Source organism: Asterias amurensis, chromosome 1 (genome assembly GCF_032118995.1).
Source record: "Asterias amurensis chromosome 1, ASM3211899v1".
In the NCBI taxonomy this organism is placed as follows: domain Eukaryota; kingdom Metazoa; phylum Echinodermata; class Asteroidea; order Forcipulatida; family Asteriidae; genus Asterias; species Asterias amurensis.
Window position 1 is genome coordinate 36278714 of NC_092648.1, and position 26985 is coordinate 36305698.

Here is a 26985-nt window from a genome sequence, read left to right on the forward strand (position 1 = left end):
TACGATTACAATGAGTCTCCACTTCAATCCTTCTAATTACTTCGACACATTTACTTTCTGTATGTACTTCTCCTCTTTTTAAATATCCTCCCTCAGCCCATTATGGGTGCGTTCGTTTAGCTTCCCTGGGTCGACCCCGGTGTGTGGCGGGTTTTTTCCTAGGACAAACGTGTGCATACAATTACCCACGTTGGGCGCTGGGATGGGCAAACGTATCATGCACTGTCATTGGTTAAATAATGCGCAGTCCCATCATGCATCACACTCACACTGCATCATTATTTCTATGCACTGTACGCATGACGTACTTCCTGAACAAGATCTGTGCAAGCGATTAGCCCATCCCAGCGGTCGACCTGTTGGGAGACTTTTTGAAAAAACTGCCACTAGAGGGCAGCAGACCTACCAGGTAAGGGTGCACAAACCTCATAGCAAACAATGGTAAATGCTAAAAATTCAAAAAATAATACTCAAAAATTATTTAGAAGTCTCTCAGCCTCTTGAAAAGTAATCAGATACATTGTCATACAACTAAACTCAGCATCAGCATTTTGGTATTTCTGCTATTACCCTATAAGAAACACTCCCAAAAACTCATGCACACCGCTTGTTATCCTCGGGGAACTCGTGTCCAGTACGGACAATACGTCCTGTTCCAGAATAGTTTGGTTTATACTGCACACCAAACTTTTGACATTGTGTTATGAAAAACAAAATACAGTTTGGCTAAATCTAAATACAAAAACAAAAAAACATGCAAAACACAAGGTATTTGCTGTCGCTGACCGTCACTCATGCTTCTCCTATTCCTAATTAATTACATTATCATTACCTTGTGAAGAGCGCCCTCTCTTGGTGATTGGCAGATAGTCTAAAGTTTCCCTCTATTTTACTACTTACGGTTTAATTAGTAGATTTATTAGGTATGGCCTTTGTGACCCCATCTTTTCCTCCTTCCAGTGAAAATCCAGTTTTCCTTAAAATGTTGCAGCAGTTTTGGCACCGACTGGGCCTACTGCTTGTGGAAGGGCATAACGTATGTTTATTTCTATTCCTGCTGTATCCAATGTCTTTATTCAGGGTTGGCTTTTGAGAGAGTGACCTCTTGTGTTGTGTTTATGTCTGCTGTTTTGAAGAGTTTTCTGCTGTGTACCTCAACGAGGCCTTCTAGTTTTTTGAAGGTATCTAAATAAGGTTTCTCTTTCTCTTCTCTTCTCCCGTGACTACAGATCTAGAGCTGTAAGTCTTTCTTCATATGAAGCTCCTAGGGCTGGGACCACCTTCTAGTGACCCTTCTATGAATTACTCCCTTTTTTCAACGATTTAGAAGAAAAAAATGTCATTGCTGCTCAGTCACCTGTACGTGTACATCCCGACATCCCGATGTGAAGATTGTGCATGCAGTAACTCACCAGAACCAGAACCAGAAAAAAAAGATTAGCGCCCTCTCTTGATATCCGCACATGCCTTTAAAAAATAATCTTGCAAGTTACCATAACAAAAGTTGCTAGACCAGGGGTTTTATTCCCGAGCTCCCTCCAATAAATAACTGCCCATAATGCAGGTTTGGTGTACACAATTTGTTATTCTGCGACCGAACCTTTGCGTCCGTCCGTATGATTGGAAATAGTTTTCAACAATTCATGTAAACTCTTTCTTCCAGTTCTCGAATTCTGTCCCAAGTCAAGAAACTGCAAACATGACCATGGGTTGACCATGGTTTGACAACATATATTTATATTTACATGTACAGAGACGGTACATAAAACCCATTTAACTGTTGCACATGATAGCTTTGAAGTACAAGTTCCATATTAATCAAGTTTAAGTAGGGAATACATGTTTTAACACAATTTTCTCGTTTAAAATTAATTAGTTTCCCATGGTCACGTGACCATTCCGCCATATTTTTTTTCTTCACACACACACACACAGGATCGAGCTAGGCAGCGACGTCGGGCCGGGTAGAGGTTTATAAATGCATAACATAGCAATGGCAGCGGGCATCGTTGCCGATCGGACAAGCTGGACACAGGGCAGCGATATTTTACACGCCGTTGCTTCTGTCTAACAACACAACACTGCTGAAGTCTATCCCTATATCTAAAGAGCAGAAAGGTGCACAGCCATCACGAAAAGGTGACTCAATTTCGTGGATTCATCGCCAGAAAAATGGGGGACGAAGTGACGAGTAAAACGTCGAATGCGGGCAGTTCGGTGCCGTGCTTCTCTATTCAGATTGGTTTTGTGAGGGATACGTTTTCAATACCGGACGATGTTGGCGAAACCAGGTCAACTATCATCAAGGAGAAAGTATATGATATGGTCAGAAAAAGAGTAAGTAATCATCCTAATGACAATCCCACTGTCTTATTTAAAAAAAGAATGATGTAAGTTGATGTGAATCAGTAGCTATTGTAACTGTATTTGTAAGATGTATTATTGTTGGCAGTTAAGTTAGGGGCCTACATTACAAACTTAAAAGTCGTATTGATTGATTTTGTTGATTTTATTTACTATTAATTTGAACATTTGTGTATGTTTTGTTTTATTTAATATTTGTTTATATTTGTTTTGTACGATTTGAAACTTTGCATGGTGGAAATATGATATGGAAAGGTTTGCGGTAACAGTAACACCATGTAGGCCTAATTACTACCTCAAGTTGAGGGGGTTCTTAAAAAAAAGTTGGTTTCAACTCGACGTTTCGATCAGGATGCTCTGATCGTAGCTTTTCTCCAGAAGACGATCAGAGCATACTGATCAAAATGTCAAGTTGAAACCAACAGTTCTTTTCAGAGCCACCCCAACTCGTTAGAGATAGTCATTAGTTTTTAGGCCTACATGGTGTTACTGCAAGCCTTTCCATATTATTATATTTGTTGTATCAAAATATGTTTTTATTTACTTACATGTACTTTATTTTAGTTGCAACCCTGTGGGATGTACTATTGAATCATTTAGTTTATATTTTCTGATCTGATTTTGGAAGGGGGCGGGGCAAGGTTTCTGAGGTTCTGAGCCCCCCCCCCCCCCCATTATGCCATCTCTGTACACATATCAACAAAGCAATACATGTAGTTGGGAAGGGTCTGGATACTTTCGGTTTAACGTCCATGATTATGGTTTCTACCGTACATGCATGCACACACACACACACGCTCACAGACGCCATGTTGTATGTAGTGCAGATATTGAATGGCGACATCATATTCAATAGGGTCTATTGAAATAAAACTTTCCGATGTGGAAATGATCAAGCAGTTTATATTGAGGAAGTCACTGTAGTAAAAGTTCTCATGTGACTTTGATGTCACTCAGTGAAAGTTCTCTGTGACTTGGATGTCACTGTAGTGACAGTTCTCTGTGACTTGGATGTCACTGAAGTGAAAGTTCTCTGGGACTTGGATGTCACTGTTGTGAAAGTTCTCTGTGACTTGGATGTCACTGTAGTGAAAGTTCTCTGGGACTTGGATGTCACTGTAGTGAAAGTTCTCATGTGACTTTGATGTCACTCAGTGAAAGTTCTCTGTGACTTGGATGTCACTGTAGTGAAAGTTCTCTGGGACTTGGATGTCACTGTAGTGAAAGTTCTCTGGGACTTGGATGTCACTGTAGTGAAAGTTCTCGTGTGACTTTGATGTCACTCAGTGAAATTTCTCTGTGACTTGGATGTCACTGTAGTGAAAGTTCTCTGACTTGATGTCACTGTAGTGAAAGTTCTCATGTGACTTTGATGTCACTCAGTGAAAGTTCTCTGGGACTTGGATGTCACTGTAGTGAAAGTTCTCATGTGACTTTGATGTCACTCAGTGAAAGTTCTCTGGGACTTGGATGTCACTGTAGTGAAAGTTCTCTGGGACTTTGATGTCACTCAGTGAAAGTTCTCTGGGACTTGGATGTCACTGTAGTGAAAGTTCTCTGGGACTTGGATGTCACTCAGTGAAAGTTCTCATGTGACTTTGATGTCACTCAGTGAAAGTTCTCTGTGACTTGGATGTCACTGTAGTGAAAGTTCTCTGTGACTTTGATGTCACTGTAGTAAAAGTTCTCATGTGACTTTGATGTCACTCAGTGAAATTTCTCTGTGACTTGGATGTCACTGTAGTGAAAGTTCTCTGGGACTTGGGTGTCACTTTAGTGAAAGTTCTCTGTGACTTGGATGTCACTCAGTGAAAGTTCTCTGTGACTTGGATGTCACTGTAGTGAAAGTTCTCTGGGAGTTGGATGTCACTCGGTGAAAGTTCTCTGTGACTTGGATGTCACTGTAGTGAAAGTTCTCATGTGACTTTGATGTCACTGTAGTAAAAGTTCTCATGTGACTTTGATGTAACTCAGTGAAAGTTCTCTGTGACTTTGATGTCACTGGTGTGAAAGTTCTCTGGGACTTGGTCTAAAAATGAACTCGTCAAATAGACCAGCAATTTTTGTACCTTGACCCTCTGGCTACAGATGGATGAAGCACAAGACATTATAAGTACAGTACATAAAACTTTCGCAGTGGTATGGAAATTAACATCTTGGGCAATTTGAGGGGGGGGGGGGGTAGGGATGGCGCCTAGGCAAAGAACTAAGAGGAAAGTGACTCTGCTCTCTCTCCTGGATGTATGAAGCCTGTAAGATAGTCAATCAAACAACCTCAAAATGATATGACATCTCGTGACTACTACACGTATGATGATGAAATTTTACCAATCATTTTTAAAGCAATAATTAGGAATTTTTTTCAATCTTTAAGAAAACCTTCCCTAAAAATATTATAAATATTGAAAGAAGATAAATGGTTATAAATCAAACATGATGGACACTCCCTTGTTTAATGGATTTTGTTGCAGTGGGCAGGGCAAGGCAAGGCAGTCATTTAAGTAGACTGCCATTGTAAATGCAACATAACTTTCGAAAGACATTAGGCTGTATTCAAAAACATTTCCAGTCGGTGTATCTCTCGGATAACATCAACATCTTTTATAATGCATGTGTTCAACTGCTTAGCTGCAAGCTTATCATAAAATCGGATAATATTACAATGTTATTATTTAAAGGTGTCAGTCCTTTTTGATCAACCCCGCATCAATGGCCACATATTTTTAAAGGTCAATTGGGTAGGGAAACACTGTGTGACTCATGAGTTTGATTGTATACGTATACAGAAACCATTCCGTCCCATTGGAGCCATGTGGGTGCATTACGTTCCTTTCATTATGAGTAGGCCTATAATATACAATTCTAAAAGACTGGGACAAATGAGCTCATTCATTTTTATCTGGGACACCCTTCTTCAGAAATAAGGCCATGTTATGTTTAAGAAAAGTTGATACTCCCTGCCATTAACCTTTTTTGAAGCCACATCCTTTAAAATTATTTTTTTAACATTATTGATGTCCCCGAAAAAGTCTACATATTTAATGTATTTTTGCTTCATCTGAGCACCATTCTTTCAATCATAAATTTAATTTTACACATTGTAGATCATATGTATAGCTCTATATCGGCAGCAAATTAAAGTAAACAAATAAAGGTTTCATTTTCCATTTTCTGAAATCAAGAGGCAATCAACTAGTGGTGTATTTGTCTACTTGCCCTAAATAAAATTGGCAGCGTACATGGAGCACTTTTATTATGATTGTCATTTTGACAGCCTAATAACTGACCATGAGTTATTTCTATTCATCAGACTTTAAAAGGGCTGGATCACATCAAACTAGTTCTCAATTATAAAGTGGGTTTGGTCTGGCTAGAACAGATAACTTTGGCTGAAAATGTTTCAACTTAAATTCTGGAAATAAGCTGGGTCTACATTAATAGCCCTATATAGGACTCTTTCTCTGTACACAGGAACAGAGTCCTAACTATTGAGGCCCGTTTCTGGGGCGGAAAAATTTCACAGCTTCATAACTTAAATCTTACCTGCAACAAGCCACTAGTTTCAACAGATTCACATTCCATGGCGGCATACATTTTTCTGCGGTGGGTTTTGGTCCTCATATTTTCCTCACAAATCCGTCATTTTCGTGAAATAATGCAGCTTCCAACGTAAAAAAATTCCCGTTTTGATCGTTTTCTCACAGTGTTTTCTGTTGTCGTGCGTACGCGTATACATCCGCGTGCAAGACGCATGATGCAAGCTTAGACGCATGAATTCTTGGTCACCGTATCTTGACTGCACAGCGTTACCAACACAGTCCAAAATTTGCACGTCGTGCGTCTTGCGTACACACGGTAGACTGTGAGAGTACGAACAAAAATGGGAATTCCTTAACGTTGGGAGCTGCATTATTTCATGAAAATGACGGATTTGTGAAGAATAATTTACGATCAAAACCCACCGCAGAAAAACGTATGCTGCCATGGAATGTGAATTTGTTGAAATTGGTGCTTTCTTGCAGGTAAGATTTGAGTTATGAAGCTGTGAACATTTTCCGCCCCAGAAATGTACCCTGATGTCCAGGACGTCACTGTAGTACAAAACGAAAGTGTAAGGCCGCCAGGGCTAGGTCTACATGTATCTGTAAACGGGATGAATGCGCAAACGGACCCGTTATGTGTGCACACATTACATTTGTACATATACCAAATGACGCCCGATGGCACTACGTCTAGCATGCCCTAGTACGATCAAAGTACGGCAATTTCATTCATAGCATATCCTTCTAATTTTAAGTACGATGCCATTAAGCTGAGTGGCCACTCCGTCTAATTTTGACCAGTGTAACAATTCTGGAGCACCTTCCCAACCAAATGGGTCTGTCAGAGCCCGTCCATGAAGCTCCTAGATAGAGTTGCTACCTTGAACTACCGTACATGTGTCCACTCAATTTCCAATACAGTTTCAGCCAGTTCAGCTTCATTTTTCAGACCATAGTGAAAATGAGTTCAGTGTGATGGGGGTAGGCCTATTATAATCTTGTATGGCCAAAAGGTGGAAATCCCATAAGTTCATCATTTCTCTCAAGATACCTAGAACTAGATTTTCTTTTATAGATTTACCTAGTCAGCATGGTCAGTTTTATTGTGATTTGTCACATGATATTTGAATCACATTCCCTTCAGGTGATCTCACTCAGTGCTGCTTCCCTGGTTGTATCGTAAACTTTGTTATGATCCTGGGCTACAAGACAGTTATGTCAGGTTGAATTTCTTTTGACTTTCAACCCAAAGAAAGTTGTTGACAAAATAGGGAGACAATCAACAATTAACATTAGGGCTCGACACATGTGCAGCTCTCCGTTGGTAGAACAATTAGCACATTAATTTGGATGCCGCAGGTCCATATTCTGCTTTAATAATAATAATAATAGTAATCATACGGACATATATTGCGCAGTGACCTATATAAATATACTCTACTGCGCAATACAAGGAATACAAAAAATGCAGAGAAAAAAATGAAAAAACAAATACACAAACAGAGCAATTGAATGAATTAAATAGCTGAAGTAAACAAATGGGGTTTTAACTTTGATTTAAATAAATTAAGTGAAGAAGACTGTCTAATGCAAGGTGGGAGATTGTTCCAAAGATTTGGAGCGGCGTATACAAGTGCCCGATCTAGTCAATTTACCTGTGTTCAAACCTAAGGTATTTAAAATTTAAACAAGTCATTTTCCCTTGTGGTTATCTATTACTTGATAAAATCTTAGACATTCAACGAAAGTGTTTGAGAATCAGTGTCATACATATACTGAACGTATTTGATTTGCGGTAACACCACGTGTTCATCTACTTGCTGGGTAGATTACAGACACTTTTGAGAACGTGTCTTTGGGAGACTTCTCTACTGCCGCGGAGTAGATTTTAGGGAATTCAGAAAAACTGTCCTTCTTGTGTATTAAAAAGTTACTGACTACCTGGGCAGAAGGTAGAAAATCGGCCGGGACTACTACTACATTTGCTTTAGTGGATCAAGGGGACTGGTTTTAAAAACTTCAATTTTGCAAATTTCTTTTTATGTCTCGGCGTTTTGACTAGCTTGCTCTCATAGTCATCATCAGGAGACGCTTACCAGTTTTGACTAATTGAGCGTAAAATTTTCAGTTCTCTATCCGTGTATTTGATGAGCAAATAATCCTAGATTTGGGGTTTTGTCAGGAAGTGCCTGGTCCTGTGGTCAGGAAGTTATGGAATGTCACATTATAGATACTGTGGTGATAACATTGCTCAAAGGGTTTGTATTGTAGATTTGTTTATTATCAAACATTATCAAATGTACCCAAAACCAGATTCAAATCAAAATGTGTGTGTAAAGCTCTCTCCTTCGTCATGGTTTAAAAAAGCCTTCATTGGATGCGTTCGATTAGCTTCCCCGGGTCGACCCTGCGGTGCTCATTCGGGTGAGCCCTGACAAGAGCTAATCCATTGATCACTCACCCTCTCGTGGTGGCGTCATGCATCTTGAGCCAGCCCCAAGTGACCCGTTCCACAAGCAGGGCACTTGGGGCTGACTGGGGTGAGCCCCTGGAAGGCGGCAAAGCTATTCGAACATACCAGGGGCAGACCGGGGTCGACCCGGAGAAGCTATAATAATCAAAGGCACCCAATGATTGCAGTGGTTTTTTATTCTCTGGGTGGTTGGGTTAGCGTAGTGGTTTCTTTACCTTTTACCTCTAGGACCCGGGTTGAATCGGGCTGTTGGCACTATGTGGGTTGGTTTTTTTAGTCCCTACTTGACTGCCATATCTAAAATTTGAACAACCTTCCTTGTCCTCTCTCCATTGGGGTTCTTGGCATATTAGTACAGTGATTAAGTTCGCTTTTCTGAGAGAGTCCTTGGCTGCAGTAAAATGAAATGGGTTAATTAAAATGGTAAAAAATAATACATTTTTTTGTTAAATTATGAATGAGTGATCACGGAGCGGGGTACATGTAGTTATTTGATTGGTTCCCAAATTCTACCACAACTTTAAACGTAATCAGGCAGTTGATGAGATCAGGGACTAAGTGTAAGACACGTAAAAGGCAAGTAGTACATTGTAGAAACTGCACATTGTCGAAATTTAGTGTTTTTTCATGGTAGTAACCAAGAATTGTTACATGTACATGTTGTAGCCCTGATGAGATTTTGGTAGCCCGAAAACACATTACATCTTCAGTCATGGCACAAATTGTTCACCAAAAGTATTTCATTTTACAATACCATCAGCACAGTTCATTAATGTTTGTGATGTTGATTGTTGCATTATTTTTCCACTAGCCCGCTGGCAATTTCGACCCCTGCTGCATGTTTCCCAATTGAACTAACTGCATACTAAACAATGAGTCTGGTGTAATTGTGGCCAACGACCTTTAAAATAATATTCCACATACTGCGCCTCAAATGTTTCATCGCCATTTGGCTGTGAAGATGTTCTAAATTTAAAAACAAAAATAGAGCATAATTATTGCTGAACTACTTGTCTACATGTAGGGATGCTTTTATGATTGATTTGGACAATGGGAATGAATTGAAAAAGAAGTGAACATGTACATGTACATTACACTGTACATGTGAATGTCATACATGTACATACATTACCATACAAATGTAATGGACAAATGTGCCAATCAAGAATGACTGGCATTCCTCATATTATATCCTGCTTGTTGTACAGTGATGGGTAGTGAAAGGTCACACATGACATTGCGGATCTTTTAACATTAATGAATATGGTTCATTGACCATTGATGTAGTCCATGAGGTGCATTGCCAATGCAGCATGACCATTTCAGAAATATCACAGTGCCAAGATTGTTTTTTTTTTTAAATACAATATTTAAGTTTCCATGTTTTCTATAATATAGTTATAATACACTATGTATTGATGTAATTACATCTGGATCATAATTACATTGCATTCAATTAACAATCCTTGTTTTATATATGAAACAACTGGGCTCATGCCACTGCTTACAATGCGTTACGGAATTCTGTTCAGAATACATAGTGTAGGTGTTCATCTACAGCCCAAAGAATAACATGCTAAACAGAGTGCCATCGACGCAGAATTCTTTGGGGAAACAGCATCATAAAACTGAATGTTTGTGTTTATTCGTTAAAAAAATTGCCTAAATTTAAAAAAATCATCACCCCATTTATGCATCCACTTTATGTACATGTAACATGTACAAGGAAATCTTTTATAAAATGTTTTTTTTCTCATCCCTAAACACAAAAATGGCATGCAAAAATTGTTTACTGGAAATTTGTTTTACCAAAATGTCATGTTTTAGCAGTTGTGTGTGCATTAAAGCAACTCTAGCTGAAACTGTGCCCAATTTCATAAAGCTGTTTTATAAGCAGAAAATACTGCGTGTGTAACATTTGGCCTAGCAAAAATTGAGCGGAGCACCAGTCCCAACAGTTTAAACTTGATGTTATTTTGGTTGGAGCTTGTTTCTGAAAGCAATACATTTGTGTGCTTAGCAAGTTTTTGTGCTTACAAGCTTTATGAAATTGGGCCCCACTTGTTTGTAGGTCTTCGTTGGGCATCTGGACTGTGTCTAGCAAATGCCATTTGGTTATATTAGTACATGTAGTAGTATGTAGACAGTGTGCTTATGACTGCTTGTAGTAGTATACATTGTAAAATTAACTACAATGCATTGCATATTGGAAGAAACTACGAAGATATTTTGTGTTTTTGTGGAGGTTAAATTGTAACAATACATGTAGTTGTCAACCTTCTTTATCATGGTGAAGCGTTGGTTTTCTGTCTTTTTGAATCATAATTTATAGTCAATAGTTTTGGACCTCATCTCAATAGTTAGGCCTTTTAGATCTGCAAGTAGGCCTAATTGTTGTTATTGCTTAGTTACTAAACAGGGAAGAAGAAAAAGTTCCATCATAACGAAGGTCTGCATTGCCAAAACAAGCAAGCCTTGGTTTTAAACGTAGCAGCAATCAAGAATCAAGGCAAAATTTTCCAAACCATGGAGGTACATGTTTGTGTTGAATTACCAAACTGTGGTCATCTGGGCCCAATTTCAATTTCATTGCTCTGCTTACTGTAAACACAGAATCGGTGCTTACGGAACAAGGGAATTCTGTGCTTACATGTACGACAAGCGTATTTCACATGGTTAGCTGCAAATTTTAGCTTTTGCGTGTGCATACTCAATAATACTAGGCCTTGATGCTAAGAAGGCAAAAGCAGAAATTAGGCACTTGCACGTAAGCAGGGAATTGTGATGGTAAGCGCAGAATTTGGCGGTAAGCCGAGCCATGAAATTGGGCCCTGCAAGGATGCAAGAGAACTTTAGCTTGGAAGGGGTTTGAAGTAAGCGCCCCCCTGCCTTCCGCAAGTTAGGCCGTGTCCGAAACGACGACTTCGGCTACAGCTTCGTCTAGATCAGCGCGTCTACCAGTGTTGAAGAATAGGCAGACGCGCGCGATCTAGCCGTAGCTGTAGCCGAAGTCGCCGTTTCGGACACGGCCTTATTTTTGATACAGCGTTCCAGTGGTTGCTCTGAGCCATTGACTTCTTTCAATCCTTGGTTATGTTACCTGGCTGGTTCCTGGCTGGTTGTAGTAATCTAAATCTTTTCATTTTTTTTGTATGTTGAGCAAACACCCTTGAGGGACAGGGAACTGCGTACCTGTATGTGTGACCCTTGACAAGAAGTGTAGCTCAACTATATGACTATTGGTAGTGAATATAATGTACATGGAGGAAGGTCTCCATTCAATGGAGTGAGAGTTTACCAACGTCCTTTCAATTTTTAATTTTCAGTTTATTTATTTATGTACACTTTGTTTGTTTGTTTTTCTGTTTTGTATTAAACCAAATGATACTTGTAGGCCCTATTCCCAGTGTATTTGCCTGCAACATAACCATAAACTGTCATGACTAAAACGTAAATCGGACACTCGATGAAATAAAATGTAGATGTAATACTCCTCATTCAAGTGGTAAGATCCATGTTTTATTTCTAGCGATTAATCATATAAAACTATATGGATGGACAGTAGGCCTACATGTGCAAAAATATGTGCACAAAGTTTTTAATTTACCAAAAGTATAATTTTAAGGAGTCGCACATTTTTTACAAAGAATATTATATAATGAAATGTTTTGCTGACTGCCCCTTGATTTTGTTTTCCACAATGGAATTTTGTCTTCAACATGTTGATCTGCCATGGTGGTGGGAATAGAATGTGCTATTTCTACTGGCCCATAAACTGATGATCTGTATGGTCTGTCAGGGAATTCATCCAGCATTTTTGCATTATTAGCAAAATATTTTGACTGGACAAAATTTGTGCACACTGATTTAGTAATATTGAGTTAGCAAATGATGATTCTTGAATAGTAACTGACACATTTCGCTTTGCTATACAAGGGAAATCATTCACTGTCTTTGATAGAGAGAGAGAGAGATGGGGAGAGCATCTGCCAGTTCACTCAGCTCAACTTGTGTTATCATAATATGACATAAATTTAACTGTACATTGTACATGTAGTAACACCAAGGTCATGCCATGGTGGCGATGGCAGATGAGTCATGAGCCCCCATCACTCTGACACAGGGGTGGTACAATTTAACGTTGGCCTATTTATCATTAAAGGGGGCGACAGTGATTTCGAACACAACCCAACTAGAAATATCTAATTAATCTCGGTTGAACTCATATGGGAGTCAAGCACTCAAAGGGTCGTCCTCTCTCTAGGTTTTTTTTTCTCTATGGTGGAAAATCTGGATTTGGATACTTAATGAGTTGGCGGGGGTTTTTTGGTTTAAAAAAAAGGAAGTTTAATGTTAGCTCTCTTGACCCCGCCAAAAGAACAATAATAATTAAATAAATAAATAAATAAATTTAATAAAATAAAACAATTAAAATGCTTTTTACAAATGAATGCTCACTTTGCAGAGTCTGATTGATTGTCAGTCGTTACCAAAATGTCTTGCTTGTAGTGTATATTCCAAACTGTATGCTAGGATTTTGTATGATTTTAATTTGTAACATTAGAATTTTAGGATTGAGTAATTTATTGATTATGAGTTAACAATTTTTCTAAGCATTAGCCGTCTTCACACATTTGACTAAAAAAAAATGTTTTAATGAAATTTTTAATGAAATCTGTGAAGCGTACATGTTGTGTTTTAAAATTAAATTTGAAGGTGTTTGTGCAATACGTGCACGAACACCCCATTTTTCTTTCCTTTTTAAATTTGCATACCATGTACAATGTACACTCTTATACAGACTATCTAGACCGACTTGTATTGTTGAAATGCAATCAAACAGTCTCTACTTAATCGAATCAAACTTGTTATTTTCTGTCCGCTCATGAAAGAAAAAATGCGTAATGCAATAACAATCTATTTTGTTAACGTAATTGTTTATAATTAGGATGTCAATCTTGCTTTCAAATCTGCTTTTTATTGGTTTTGGATACTGATCAGAGAGACAACAACCCTAAAACAGAGACTATGTTTGTCTAAACCAATAATGTCTTTTTCTACCCCACTAATGTAATTTTGTTCTTATTTATCTGTTGTTTTTTCATTAACTGAAACTTCCATTATCACGAACATCTTCATCGTTTCTTATCCTGTTGTGGTTTTGTGTTGTATATAAATGAAAGAGTATTGCGTGTGTAGGTGTATGGTACAGTGTACAGTTTCCCTATTTAAGTACGTAGCATAGTAAAATGCAAAATACAAAAGCTCAAACAAAATAATACACAAAATATATCATGCTAATTGCTATTCAATATTACAGGGCTTGACTTTGGGGGGGGGGGTCCACAATGACCACAAGGCTTGTTGAATTATTGCTATAAAATACCAGAATATGACACAGATTAAAAAGGCCTTTTTAAAAACTTGTTTTTATTGTAGTAAACGCTACGTAGGACACTGTAAATAAGAGAAGATTTAGAGTCTATCTCATTTATTCCACAATTTGAGACTGCTAGTCATACATTGTAGCATAACTGTTGCATACAATAGACAGGGTTCAACCATGGTTTATCATTGTATTTGAGCTCACTGGTAACTCTGAGAGCGTTCCAAGATTCAAGCATACAATGCCGGGATTGCTAGATCATCGGCCATGGCTTACTGGCTAAAAAATTACAGACTCTGTGCTCACGGATTCACTGACATTAGGCAAATGAGTCAAGGCTAGAAAATACATGTAACAGGCAACAATTTGTTTGTGAGAACACATACAAAGGACGAACTCTAATACACAGCACTGTAAACTTTCTTAACTGCCCTCCCAATTCGGGCAAAACAGTGGGTAGCCTTGCTCAAGGCAGTCAAATTATTCACTCCGAAAAAAGACCGCCGGTGTATAAAAACCTACCCGTAACCACACTGCAGTTCACGATGCCCCCATACACTATCCGCATGTGTTGGCCGTCAGGCCAACAGCCTTGTAGGGTCTGTGTTGAAGCCACTGACCTCATTACTATAATAAGCGCGAAAGAAGAACTCCCACGGCCAACTCATTACCATAATGCCCGCGAAAGACTAGACAAAACATGTTTACATCACACCACCACCACGGATGCTCAGCGAGCATGATAGGGTCCAAAGGTCTTGATAAGGGAAGTGCGTAATTGGACGTCATAATGAATAATTCATTTGCTTCACATCCTGTGTTGTCTGATAGGTCTGGCGAAAGATATACATATTCATACTAGCATATCCGAGAGCCCCCCATTTTTTCCAATATAGGATTTTTTTTTCATGAAACACATTAAACCCGGAAGTTACAGACCCTACAAGGCTGTCGGCCTGATGGCCTCTGCATGCGGGTTAGTGGTTGTACGAGTGCGGATGACTTGTACACAGTATTCGTACGGTGTGCGTTGAGCGATGTGACGGTGTATACGGTTGGTTGGTGCGATGTGACTACGTAGTAAGCACAGTATATACTGGTGGGTATACAGCGGCGCCTTTTTGGAGTGAATAATGCGACTGCCTTGAGCAAGGCTAAACTTTAATGGGCAAATTAACACCTCTGCCCCACCCCCCCCCCCCCCCCCTCTCACTAAGACTTCACTGTTTTTCATGTCCTACAGTACATGTAGTAGATCTATGGAATATTGATTAGAGAAGAACCTTGGTAAATTGATACTGACACCACTATTCTGTGAACATGTGTACATCGTGTACATGTATGCATACGTACATATTTTATATCCATTTTTATGTACACGGTATGTGTACTTAATACAGTTCATATGTTGTGTACTGTTCTTACTGTGCACATCCATACATGTACATCAGTAAACTCATGAATGTTCAACACTTGTCTTACGTTGTAATGCACATGTACGTCTACTTAAATGCTATGTGCTGTCGTTACATCTTTACAGTATGTTCACTTCAGTGGTTCAGTGTACACAGTTTACAGTGGATGAATTTGTCAAAACTCTCTCCCCAAAAGTCAATGACATACAATCACCAACCCTTTTGAAAGTGCAATGTTCCAAAGTTCCAGTCATATAAATGCGCACTTTGTTTATCAATTACCTGTAGGACTTCAGCTGGGAATAGCCATGTGTTTCATTTGTGAGCAGAATACACAAAGCTGTGTTGAATGCATGCTCCCCCCACTACATGCATGTACATGTACATGTGTACATGTACAGTGTATACACACATGCTGCTTCACATAAGTGTATCTGATCACAGACGTTGCTATGACAATGTACAATGTATTTTAAGTGTGGGTACATGCATCCTTTTCTGTGTATCCTGCAAAGATGAGACACTTAATGTAATGTAACTATTCCTATCCTATGGTCCTTTTCAAAGTCTTAATTCACTTTATTTTGAAATAAAAATGATAATAATAATAATATAGCTCATAATACTGAATACAGGAGCTTTTATGCGCACTCACAGCTCCATGAGCCACGGGAAGTTTGGGAAATTCAAGTGGTAAACATAAAAAAGAAGTATTAAAAAAATGTACCACACTAGGAATTTGTAAGCCCTCTGATTTTGTTAATAAAAGAATAAATAAATATGTACACATGTACATTTTTTTAATGTTGGTTATCCCTCTTCCAACATTGTTACGCTGAAATTCACACACAAAAAACAGACAAATGGTGCCATTGGCAAACAAGTTGCATTGTTTCACAGTTCCATACGGTGTCAATCAATTTTACCTAGTTGGGCAACACTGTAAAAAATCAGCTTAATTTCAACATCATACCAATATAAATTTGTGGATGTTTGGCCGAAGCACTTAGGTCTTCGGAACTTTTTCTACTTGGCGTTTATCTTGGTCTTAAAAGCCCTTGACATTCTGGAGCAATATGGTTTCCTTTTGACGTTTTTGTGAAATAATTAACAACAACATTATTTTTGCCAAAATGTGCGCTTGTGTATTGGCCTTGTCTGTAAGCTACAAGTGCGTGTAGAACCCTGCACGTGATGAGTTCTCAACCAATAACATTCACAATTTTTTACCACGATAGGCTTGTTGTCCCTGTGTATGTAGTGCATTTGATATCCACTGATTTCTATTCAATAAGGGAATTCAAAACTTGTTGCCTATTAAACAAAGTTGTATTGCGATGAATGCCTGTGAAGACCTTGATAATACTCGTCACAACATGTATTCCCTTGTACTTATTTACTTTTTCAATTCAAGAGTTGTGCACTGGTGGAGTGTGCTTTTGTTCCCCTCGCAACTTGTCACAAGAATCACACAAGCACTCCAAGTTATGTGTGGGAATTTTTGTTGAAGTGCGGATATCAAAGGGAGATTTGGTCTTGTATTTAACCTTGGCAGTAGTCTGTACATGTTCATATATTGACTCTTCAACCTTGCATTGCGATAAATCTAGGGGACCCATAGCAAAGCATCCATGTTTCAAAGATTTGTTTTTTTAAATGAGATGAACTGAACAATCATGTATTTTCCTAACAGCAAGCAGTTTATGGAAGTTTGGCAGGAAACCTGTTTTAGCTAAGCAAGAAATAGTTCTTGGACTTAGGCTTGGGTTTAGAAGACATGCGCTCTCCTTACAATATACTTGTATGGGGCTTCAATATGCCAGGGCATTGTTTTTATCAGGGGCCTACATGAAAGGGCAAGAGAACAGTATTCGTATGTACAACATACTTAGACAGCTATTGGTTTGTAATAACATAGCACTTTCATCAAACCTGACGTCTATAAATCCATCGCAGAAACCTCCCCCTTAAATTTATCAGAATTTCAAAACATCTCAAATCCCACAAACCGTGGTTCTGTATTACACTTTAGACCAGTGCAGCTGATTGTGCAGGGGGTGGGGGAGGGGGGGGGGGTTGCTGGCTTGACTATGGATAGTACTGAATCTATGAAAATCGGCATTTACCTGGGGAGAAGTTGCTAATGTACAATGGTGTTGGTCCATTTCTAAATTTTAATTAGTATCAAGGTTTGAATAGTGTTAAAAGTTCTACTCAGTATCTTGAATTTGCTACGCCCAATGTTTTCTCTACACCTCAGTTTTAGCGTCGGTATTTAATGGATTTGTAAATTAGGCCACCCAGTGGTCACACACAATGGGGGCTTCAAATTCAAAACGGCATTTTAAAAGAAACCTAGACACGCCCCTCTTGCTGACACTCGGTGACATCATGAGTCAGCGCTTGCCGTTACTGAAAACACTGCCTCATCAGAAACTATTCAAATATAACAATTCATGCTATTGAAAATAACAGGAATGAGTCACATTGGATCCAGTTATTTTTAAGTTCTTTTTTAATTGCACTCCATTGGTAATCAATAATTATTTACTCATCTTATTCTTAACGTCTTTAGTTGTGACAAAACTGAACCTTTGTTATTGATTGAGCATGCGATGAACAATGGTACACTACTTATCGTTTGACAAAACCAAACCTACATGTATTTGTCCATTTGCGCAAATACAGGTACATGGTCTGTGTACATGTAGTACAATTATTTACTTTACTTTTGGCTTTGACAAAATTGACCTTGTACACCTGATTGTACATACTTTTATATGGTGCAAGTTTATCTGACCTTGAATGCACCTGAGCTGAAGTGGAAAGAAGTTGCTATACAAAATGCAGTGTGGAAGTGCTGGTTGATGTTCATGTACAGTGTATAGCATTTTTAATACACACATTTCTGACCAGATTCGTATACGATGCCAAATATGTGATAGGGTGTGTCCCCTTCAAAAAAGTTCCCATCTCACTCTTTTTATCAAGAAGTAACCTAGCCTGAACATCTGACGTCACCTTTCGAGGCTTGTGAAATATGCCAGAGACTGGCCTCCAGCCGTCGTGTATCTTCACCTTTCACCTACATTCATTTCACATACAGATAAGCAGTCAAATTCTACACCAACATTAGATGCAATATGAACAGCACACGTGCATGTTTATCCAATTGCATCATTGTATCCAATTATTCCACACCTGTGACGTCATGCTATTGTTAAATCGCTCCATTATTTTGCACGAATGGCGCGATGGGTACATCTATTCACCCATTGTGCATAAAAGAGTTAGGGTTGAAGTCAATGACGCCATGGACCATATATTTTTTTGTTTTTAATGGTTTTTAACACAGGTTAATAGAGCTACACATGTATTGCAAAATGATCGTTAACACTTTCCACAAGTGAATAGCTACATTATTAAATTATTATTTAGCTGAGATGTTAAAAAATAATTATAGAACTACAACAGTAATTTAAGCAGGTCTTAAAGTCAGATAAATCAATTTCATTTTAACCAGTATTTTTGTTTTTTGTTTTTATTAATGCAAAATGCTTCATTTATCATACACAAACATGGTAAGTGAGTAAAGTCCCTAAAATTTAAGATTGCAAAGATACTTTTTTCAGTGTCATCATAAAATAACAGGAATTCAACTGAAATTGTTGATCATAAAGGTAGCTTAAATTTGTTTATTAAAAACAAATCTGAAACTACAGGCTTGTACGCGGGTAGGTCACTTCTTTTATCTTCACCTTTTGGTTTTTTTGTAGACCGAGAACTGGAGAAAGTCGGCTACAACATCATCTGATAGTCTGTTTCTATCACTAACTTGTATAAATTTACTTAAAGTCAAAAACAAAATCACTTATCTGCTGCCACTTTCGCTCCCGATCTATGATGCCACTATCGAAGGAACGAGCATATTTCCTAAATGTTGGTCTTCGTCCATTGTTAACACACCACCAGTGGTGTTCACTGGAGCTTACGTAATACATACAAACAATTGACTTAAAAATTAAACAATATCGCGCCATTCGTGCGAAATAATGGAGTGATTTTAACAAAAGCATGACGTCACAGGTGTGGGTTAAGTCGCATAATGCCCTCGGTGAACGCGCCATTCGTGGGTACGAATGGCCCTCGGGCTTCGCCCTCGTGCCATTCTTACCCACGAATGGCGCGCACCTCGGGCATTATCCTATACTGAAATCACTGGTTCCGGAAAGCAAAGACCTGTCTTGATCCTGGAAGCAAAGACCTGTCTTGATCCTTGCGGGATCCTTGCGGATAATGACAGGGTCCCAGTCTAGAAGTAACCCTCCCTCCTAAAATCCTCTTAAGAATTCCTGAGAATCTCAGAACACAATGAAGAGACTATATAGGGGGGGGGGGGGTGGTGGGGACTGCACCATGTCATGTACAATGTATGGAGCATGTTCTAATACCTATGTGAACTGGCTTGATCTATTCCAGAACGACCTCAAATACAATGGCATTGCTGAGGGGCAGCAAAATGCATTCAAGAGGTCCAAACAACATTGCAAACACATAATCCAGAGGTACAGAAGAAAAAAAACATTCGCTTTCAGATGTGAAATGTTTAATCACCAATTCTAGAAAGCATGGTTATTAAAAGCTTTGGATTTTTCCAAATCATCACTAGTTTTCTCATTGTGTGGCATTTTCCACGGCAGTCATTTCCTTTTACACTTTTGCCATTTTTCTGCCAACTTGATGTCAGTCAAATATCAGGAGATTGCTACTCGGATGTACTGTTCGGTTGGGGCAAATTACAGGCTGGTGAGTGGAACAGTTTATCCTCATCACAAGCAAAGTTACACTATTTTAAACAACAGATGAGTTATAAATAATGATTCATAAATACCTCAGACAGTTTTGCTTTTCCTGTTGGTGGAGAGCATGTCACATGGGAGTGTTTAAATGGTTGATAATGACCAGCTGGAGCTGTTTATAATGGGTTGTTTTCGGATACGTTTAGATGCATACAACGCGCTAGTCTTGGTGCAAGGCGTTTCTTGTTACAGGCGGTGTGGCACTGTTGGTGAGGTGGCTGCACAAACGTGAACGTCTTGCACCAAGAATGCATCCAAAAACTGTCTCAGTCATAAAAATGCAACACACGTACAGAGCTCAAGGATGCTGGAAACCGGAATTATAAGTTTCAGAGTTTCTTACCTTATTTTTAACCAAAAAGGCATTTATGAATGGGAATAAAAGAGTAGTGACTCAGTCTTAAACTGCGCCAGTTTAAGAACTCGTTGCTACCCTTTTATTCCCTTATTTAAAAGTATCCAATGAAGATGCCGCTCGAATGTGGGACGATGGGTAGCTTTAAGTTCCAAAGCTATGACCGAAAAAGCACGATTGGAATAGCATGCCATAGTGTGGGGTTCCCGGGGAAAGCTGGAATTAAACGGTGGAAAAAGAACAAAGGCTTCGGGTAGATGCTGATGATAGGGAAGATGAACAAAGTACTAAGAGATCTTTGAGATACATGTAAACTTGGGCCAAATTATGAACAACTTTATACACAAGAAGAAGAGTTTTGAAACAGATACATTGGTGCATTGGAAGCCAACGAAGAAAAGCGAATAATGGGTGAAGTACGTGCAATTCTTCCCAAAATAAAACAGATTTGAAGAAATAAATTGGCAAGAGTGTCATTTGCATTGTGATGTCACACCTGATCTATATGTAACACTCTCACAAACCTGGTAGGAAAGATACATGTTATTACTGATAAATTGATTTAACAATTCAAATTGAAAAGGTTAATTGTGAGAGAAACAGACCAGCATAATATCGCCTTTCTGTGTAGACAAACCATCCTTGAACAAATTCAACCCACTTTAGATAAATAAAGGAGATTTGGCCTTGATGTACATGTGTAGCCTGCCGCCAAGCATCATACTTTCAAGGAATTAAGACCTTTTCGCAACAGTGTTTTCATGGATGAGCTCGCCCTCTCGCATGGAAACAAATTTACTGGAACAGGATTTGAACCTTTGACTGCTGGATTTATCTGCCAGCGCTCTAGTATATTGTCAATGAAGTTGGTGGCAGTCCAGTCGGGCGCTGGCACCCCAAACAAAGATACTGACAAAATAAGGAGACTGCTCACATTATAGCTCAGTTGGTAGAGCAATGGCACGTTAATCCAGAGGTACATGTAACCGGTTAATAACCTGGGGTGGATTTCACAAACAGTTAGGACTAGTCCTAACTTAGGAAGAGATAAAAAAAAACGTAACTCGTCCTAACTCGAGATAAGACTAGTCCTAACTCTTTGTGAAATCCACCCCTGTTCTGCTAAATTTTTATTTGATACACACCCAAATTACCCAATCAGTAAAGCCTGTTGCTCTTGGTCTTAGCCTTGGTCTCCCTTCAAAAATTGTTCCCATTGACTTGATGAAGATTTTCCAATGAAAGTGCCCTTTGCAAGATGAAAATGGTCTTGCCCTCTCAAAGGTGAAATTCCAGGCCAGGAATGTGTACCTCCTAAGATCTGGATCTCGGTTTCAGACTTGTTCCTGGTCTCAGAAATGACTCTCACTCCAGATTACTTTCAAAATAAGAAACAAATTGTTCCTCAAAGGGAAAGAAGATCCTTGTGTAGACAGTCCAGTTCAAGTGGAGTGCTGCTTAATACAAGCAATTAGAGTCTTGTGTGCACTTTGTACCCAATCTTTCCATATTGCTGCCCATTATCTCACGATCAATGTGTGGTAATTGTGTTCCTATTATTATTGCGATGGCACCTCTTGATTTACATGTAATATCGGTGCCACACTGAAAATTTTCCAACAGTTACATGTCCAGGTGGTTATCTAACTCTTAAGAGTTGTGATTCAGAAGAAGATTCCGCCGACCGAGTTTCTGGGGTTTTTTTCGAGAAAGTTGTATGTCTGTTTTATTTCTCTTTATAAATGGAAAGGGAATTAAGATGTAAAAAAAATTCACAGTTTATTTTGAAGGGAAGATATACATTTTGTAATTAAAATAAGAGAAATTACCAATGCATCAGCTTTGGATAGTATAAAGTCAGTGTTTTGAGAATCATTTCACTTCGAAGTAATGCGGTTATCAGTTTTTATCCCCCAAAAATTTTAATCTAAGAAACGTTACTGTCAGATACTTTTCTCAGATTGTGTTTTCCATTTCGGATTATTCTTCCTACGTGTACATGCGTTGACATGACATGTAATCGCTCTGGATTTTTGGCGATATCTCAAAAACACTACAATTTTAAATGAAATTTTCACTAGTTAATTTTATTGTATAGAATTGAAACAATTGATCGGTTAAAAAACCTTAGGCGTACTTTTCCTTTCATGCAAAACTTTGTTATGGGCCTCATTCTTTAAAGGCAGTGGACACTATTGGTAATTACTCAAAATGATTGTTAGCATAAAAACTTACTTGGTAATAAGTAATGAGAGCTGTTGTTAGTATAAAGCATTGTGAGAAACGGCTCCCTCTGAAGTTACGTAGTTTTCAAGAAAGAAGTAATTTCCATAAATTTGATTTTGAGACCTCAGATTTAGAATTTGAGGTCTTGAAATCAAGCATCTGAAAGCACATGGCTAACAAGGGTGTTTTTTATTACATTATTATCACGCAACTTCGATGACCAATTGAGCTCAAATTTTCACAGGTTTAATATTTTATGCATATGTTGAGATCCACCAAGTGACAAGACTGGTCTTTGACAGTTACTACCAATAGTGTCCAGTGTCTTTAACCCACTCAAACCAGAGTCTCTTTCACAGGTCATTTTGGTCGGTAAGCAGTTTGCAACAGCTAATTCTTCTCTTTTGGTAACGTATTCAAATCCTTAAAAACTAAGATATTTTTGTTTGTTACGATACGTATCCTTTTGACGAAATATTCTTGAATGTACAACCAAAGTTTTTAATTTCAAGCTGACTTGAAGAGATATTAAAAACAATGAGTTTTATCAAGCTAATTCTTTGGGGTACAATGTATGATATTTTCTGTTTGTATATACATCTTCAGTTTTTGATTGTTAACTTTTGATGAACTGCAGTTGTGACTTTTCAATGTATTTTGAATGTTCTGTATAGCTATATTTAATAATGTTGTTGCAATTTGGCATAAGGCGTGGAGCAATTTTAACAAAATTTAATCAAGAATAATAAATCCTAATAATATTAATGCAGACTTGAAAGAATGTGAAGACTTGGGCAGTGCACCGCACCCTTTTTACTTGATTCTCTCAACAGTCACGTTGAGTGCAGCCTGGTTTACGGAATGCCCACAATGCTTGCCCCTATGCTGTAGAAATAGGCCTCGGTGAATGCTGTCTGGACCTACTACCTCCGCTCAGTGAGCCGTCTCATTATGCCTGACCCCCTTTCAAAATATTTGCACTTGTAAGGGAATCCCGTTGAACTTGAAGGGATGCATACGTCTTGTGGTTGCGGGACTGCTGGCGGGGCTCTTGGGTTTGTTTGCGTAGTGTTGGTATGACGATGATACATCAATTAGCCGTGGATTCCCGGTATCGCAGCTGGAATTTAAGGAAAGGTCGTGTCGACAATAATTTCTGTCAGCCAAATGTTGGTGGACAATCTGCCTAGACGTCACTGTTGGAAATAAACACATTGGGGATGTGCTTGCACAGTTTGCGTGCTGTCGTGTAGGCTATCACACCAACGTTCTGTATCCAATTGACTTTTAATTGTATAAACACATGTGATTAATACAAGGGTCTTATGTATGGTACACATGCTAAGAAGAGACATTTTTTTAAGACGGGTTTTAAACATGTGGATATTCACAACAAAAATTTTTGCATAAGGTTTTGGAATTCATTTTTAGGAATGTGTGTTCGTGCTATAACGTTCTCTAACAGTGTAAACTGAGTTGGTTCTGTGTTTGACACAACATAATCGTTTCATGAACTATCTGACTGCTCATGCGTGAATTTGTTTTAGCGTTAGAAAATTTAGCACCCGCCAAATTAGAGGAACAAATGGATTTGTTATTGCTATTAACTGAGTACTAAACAAGTGACAGTTTGTATGATTTCTGACTGGAGCACCATATCAATGTTAATGACAAAATAGGGAGACTGCCAACAAACTGTTGGTCTAGTTACATGTACCTGTAGCCCAGTTAGTAGAGCACCGGCACATTTACATGGAAGTCACAGGTTCAAATCCCACTGCAACCAACCTGCCAATTTGTCTTTGTTCACCCCAAGCTACCTTTAACAAGAACCCTATGTGTTAAGCATTTGATGTATAGTAGTGATCTTCAAAATTTTGGTGCCGTGAAATATTGTCCATAGTGAACTGAAAGGTCTGTAAACACAGTGATGCATCATCTTTAAAGACACTGGACACTATTGGTAATTGCCAAAGACTAGCCTTCACAGTTGGTTTATCTCAACATATGTATAAAATAACAAACCTGTGAAAATTTGAGCTCAATCGGTTGTCGAAGTTACGAGATAATAATGAAAGAAAAAAACAACCTTGTCACACGAAGTTGTGTGCTTTCAGATGCTTGATTTCGAGACCGCAAATTCTAAGTCTGAGGTCTCAAAATCAAATTCGTATAAATATTACTTCTTTCTCCAAAACTACATTACTTCAGAGGGGGCCGTTTCTCACAATGTTTTATACTATCAACCTCTCCCCACTACTCATTACCAAGTAAGGTTTTGTGCTAATAATTATTTTGAGTTATTACCAATAGTATCCACTGCCTTTAATAATCAAATTAATAATACTGGTTTCTTAGTGCTTTATAACATCCTTAAGGAGGGTACCAAGGTGCTAATTGTTTGTTCTTTACCAGGATAAGCAGAGCTACAATTAATACATTTTGTGAATAATAAGACCCATTTATGGAGCACCTTCTAATTGTTTACAAGCTGCTGTGTCGCATTCAGCAGCTACAACTGCCAGAAACACTGGCAAATCCCTACTTTTCACGACACTTGTAACTGTTTTTTTAAATGAATACATTACATGTACATGTACATGTATGTATGTACATAGCACACTGGACCTACGGCTTTACATGTATGTCCTGTCCGCCGAAGGACGAAGCATCTTAAAGATGCAAAAAGATCATACTTGGAACAATCAATGTGAGTACAGCTCGCACACAAGGATGTTCCCATCTCGTTTTCTGAGCCAGAATGTTGAACTCTCCTGGTAATACTGATGAGCATACCTGAGCACCGGTGGGACGTATCCAAGGAATGAATACTTCTTGAAAATTTATGGCACAATAATATATCATTCACTTCTTCACAGAGTGAGATGACTTTGTGGTACTCGTCGAACTCTCTTGGCATTCTTTACTTGAAGTGTATAACTGTATCTAATAATTGTACAATAATATGACCAAGGCGAGAGCTTGTCGTTCATCATTTCATACAAAAATGTCTTTTCCAGTGAATATTTACATGCCAGATATTAATTATTAAGATTGCGAGAGCACTTAGTCATGTTGAGGGGAATTATGTGCCGGGAGTCGTTTGTCGAGGCCCAGAGCAATGGAAAGAATTTGTCTTTGAATCAGTGAGATTCCAGGGTGCAGGAACGATGAGATATTGCTGGTCACCCTGAGTTCAAGGGGTAAATCTGGGGCTGGGTGAAAACAAAACCAAAATTCTGTTGGACCCAGTGTTCTAAAGTCTGTGTGGGTTTACATGTTTTACTTCCGAGTTCATATATTCAGACTTGCTGCTGCTTTTCTTCATTAACAGTGACAGTTGGAAACTAAATGGCGGGTATAGCCGCGATATGTTTCCACTGTTATCACGCTGATCCCAATGCATTCAATACCTGCATTGTGTAATGTACTGCTTTGTTTTGATTAGTGCTGGGCGAATAGTGAAATTTTGTTATTCGGATACCGCTGGCCAACTATCCAAAATTAACTGGATATTCTAATAGTTTTTTCGCCGCTAGAGGGCGCTATACAAAATAAAAAAATAAAAAAATATTTGTAATTTTTTTTTTTTTTTGCCGCTAGAGGGCGCTGTTCGTTTGTGAATGAGATCTTATGGGCGGATTGATATTAGTTTTAGACAGTGTCACTCGGTTCATTCATTAAAATGAACCATCTAATTTAAAGATGGCGATTTGATCGTGATTGACTCTACGTGAAGGAAAACTTTTGTAATCTTTGAACAAATTACGTCAGAAATGTCATTGTTTTAACTCTTCACGCGAAGGTGAGCATAGTTAAATACTTAATTTATGCTGTTTTATGCTGTCTTAATAGAAGTTTCATAAGGATTCAGACAAAACATTCATATCAGTTGTCGCCCGACGTCCGCGGATATTCGGATATAAAAGAATATCCGGTTACTTGGTTGTAATAACAAAACTATCCAGTTTATAAATAGGTATTTGCGCCCTATGCGGATATCCGGTAAAGAAAAAAAAAGGCATTCGCGGTTACGGATAGGAAAACCTATTCGCCATTAACCGGATATTTGAATAATTCGCCCAGGCCTAGTTTTTGATCCTTTGGACTCCTGTTTCGTCAAACAAAATTTCAGTAAACTTATTCTTAATTATTTTGTATATGCCCCACAGTTGCAGAAGGGGCATACTACAATATGTATTTATGACATGTCCTTGTGTGGGTACAGTACATGCAATCTTCGGACAGACAACAACTCCAGAAGGACTTTGCATGTCATACATAAGGAACTTGTTGCCTTGGATTGGTCGAGTTGGTCATTGGAAAGCGTTTGAAACCGTTTGTTATGAAATGCATGGTACGAAG

The 26985-nt window shown here is 38.5% G+C and overlaps 1 protein-coding gene across 2 annotated transcripts in view; it reads left to right on the forward strand.

Annotated features, from left to right (window-relative positions):
* The first annotated feature begins 1948 nt into the window (after positions 1–1948).
* Positions 1949–26985, forward strand: part of LOC139938556 (serine/threonine-protein kinase D1-like) — a 78315-nt gene continuing 53278 nt past the window's right edge. For both annotated transcript variants that reach the window (XM_071934131.1, XM_071934139.1), the window contains exon 1: positions 1949–2337. In XM_071934131.1, the coding sequence (XP_071790232.1) occupies positions 2173–2337 (165 nt within the window). In that variant the 5' untranslated portion in view covers positions 1949–2172. The remainder of the gene's footprint in view (positions 2338–26985) is intronic.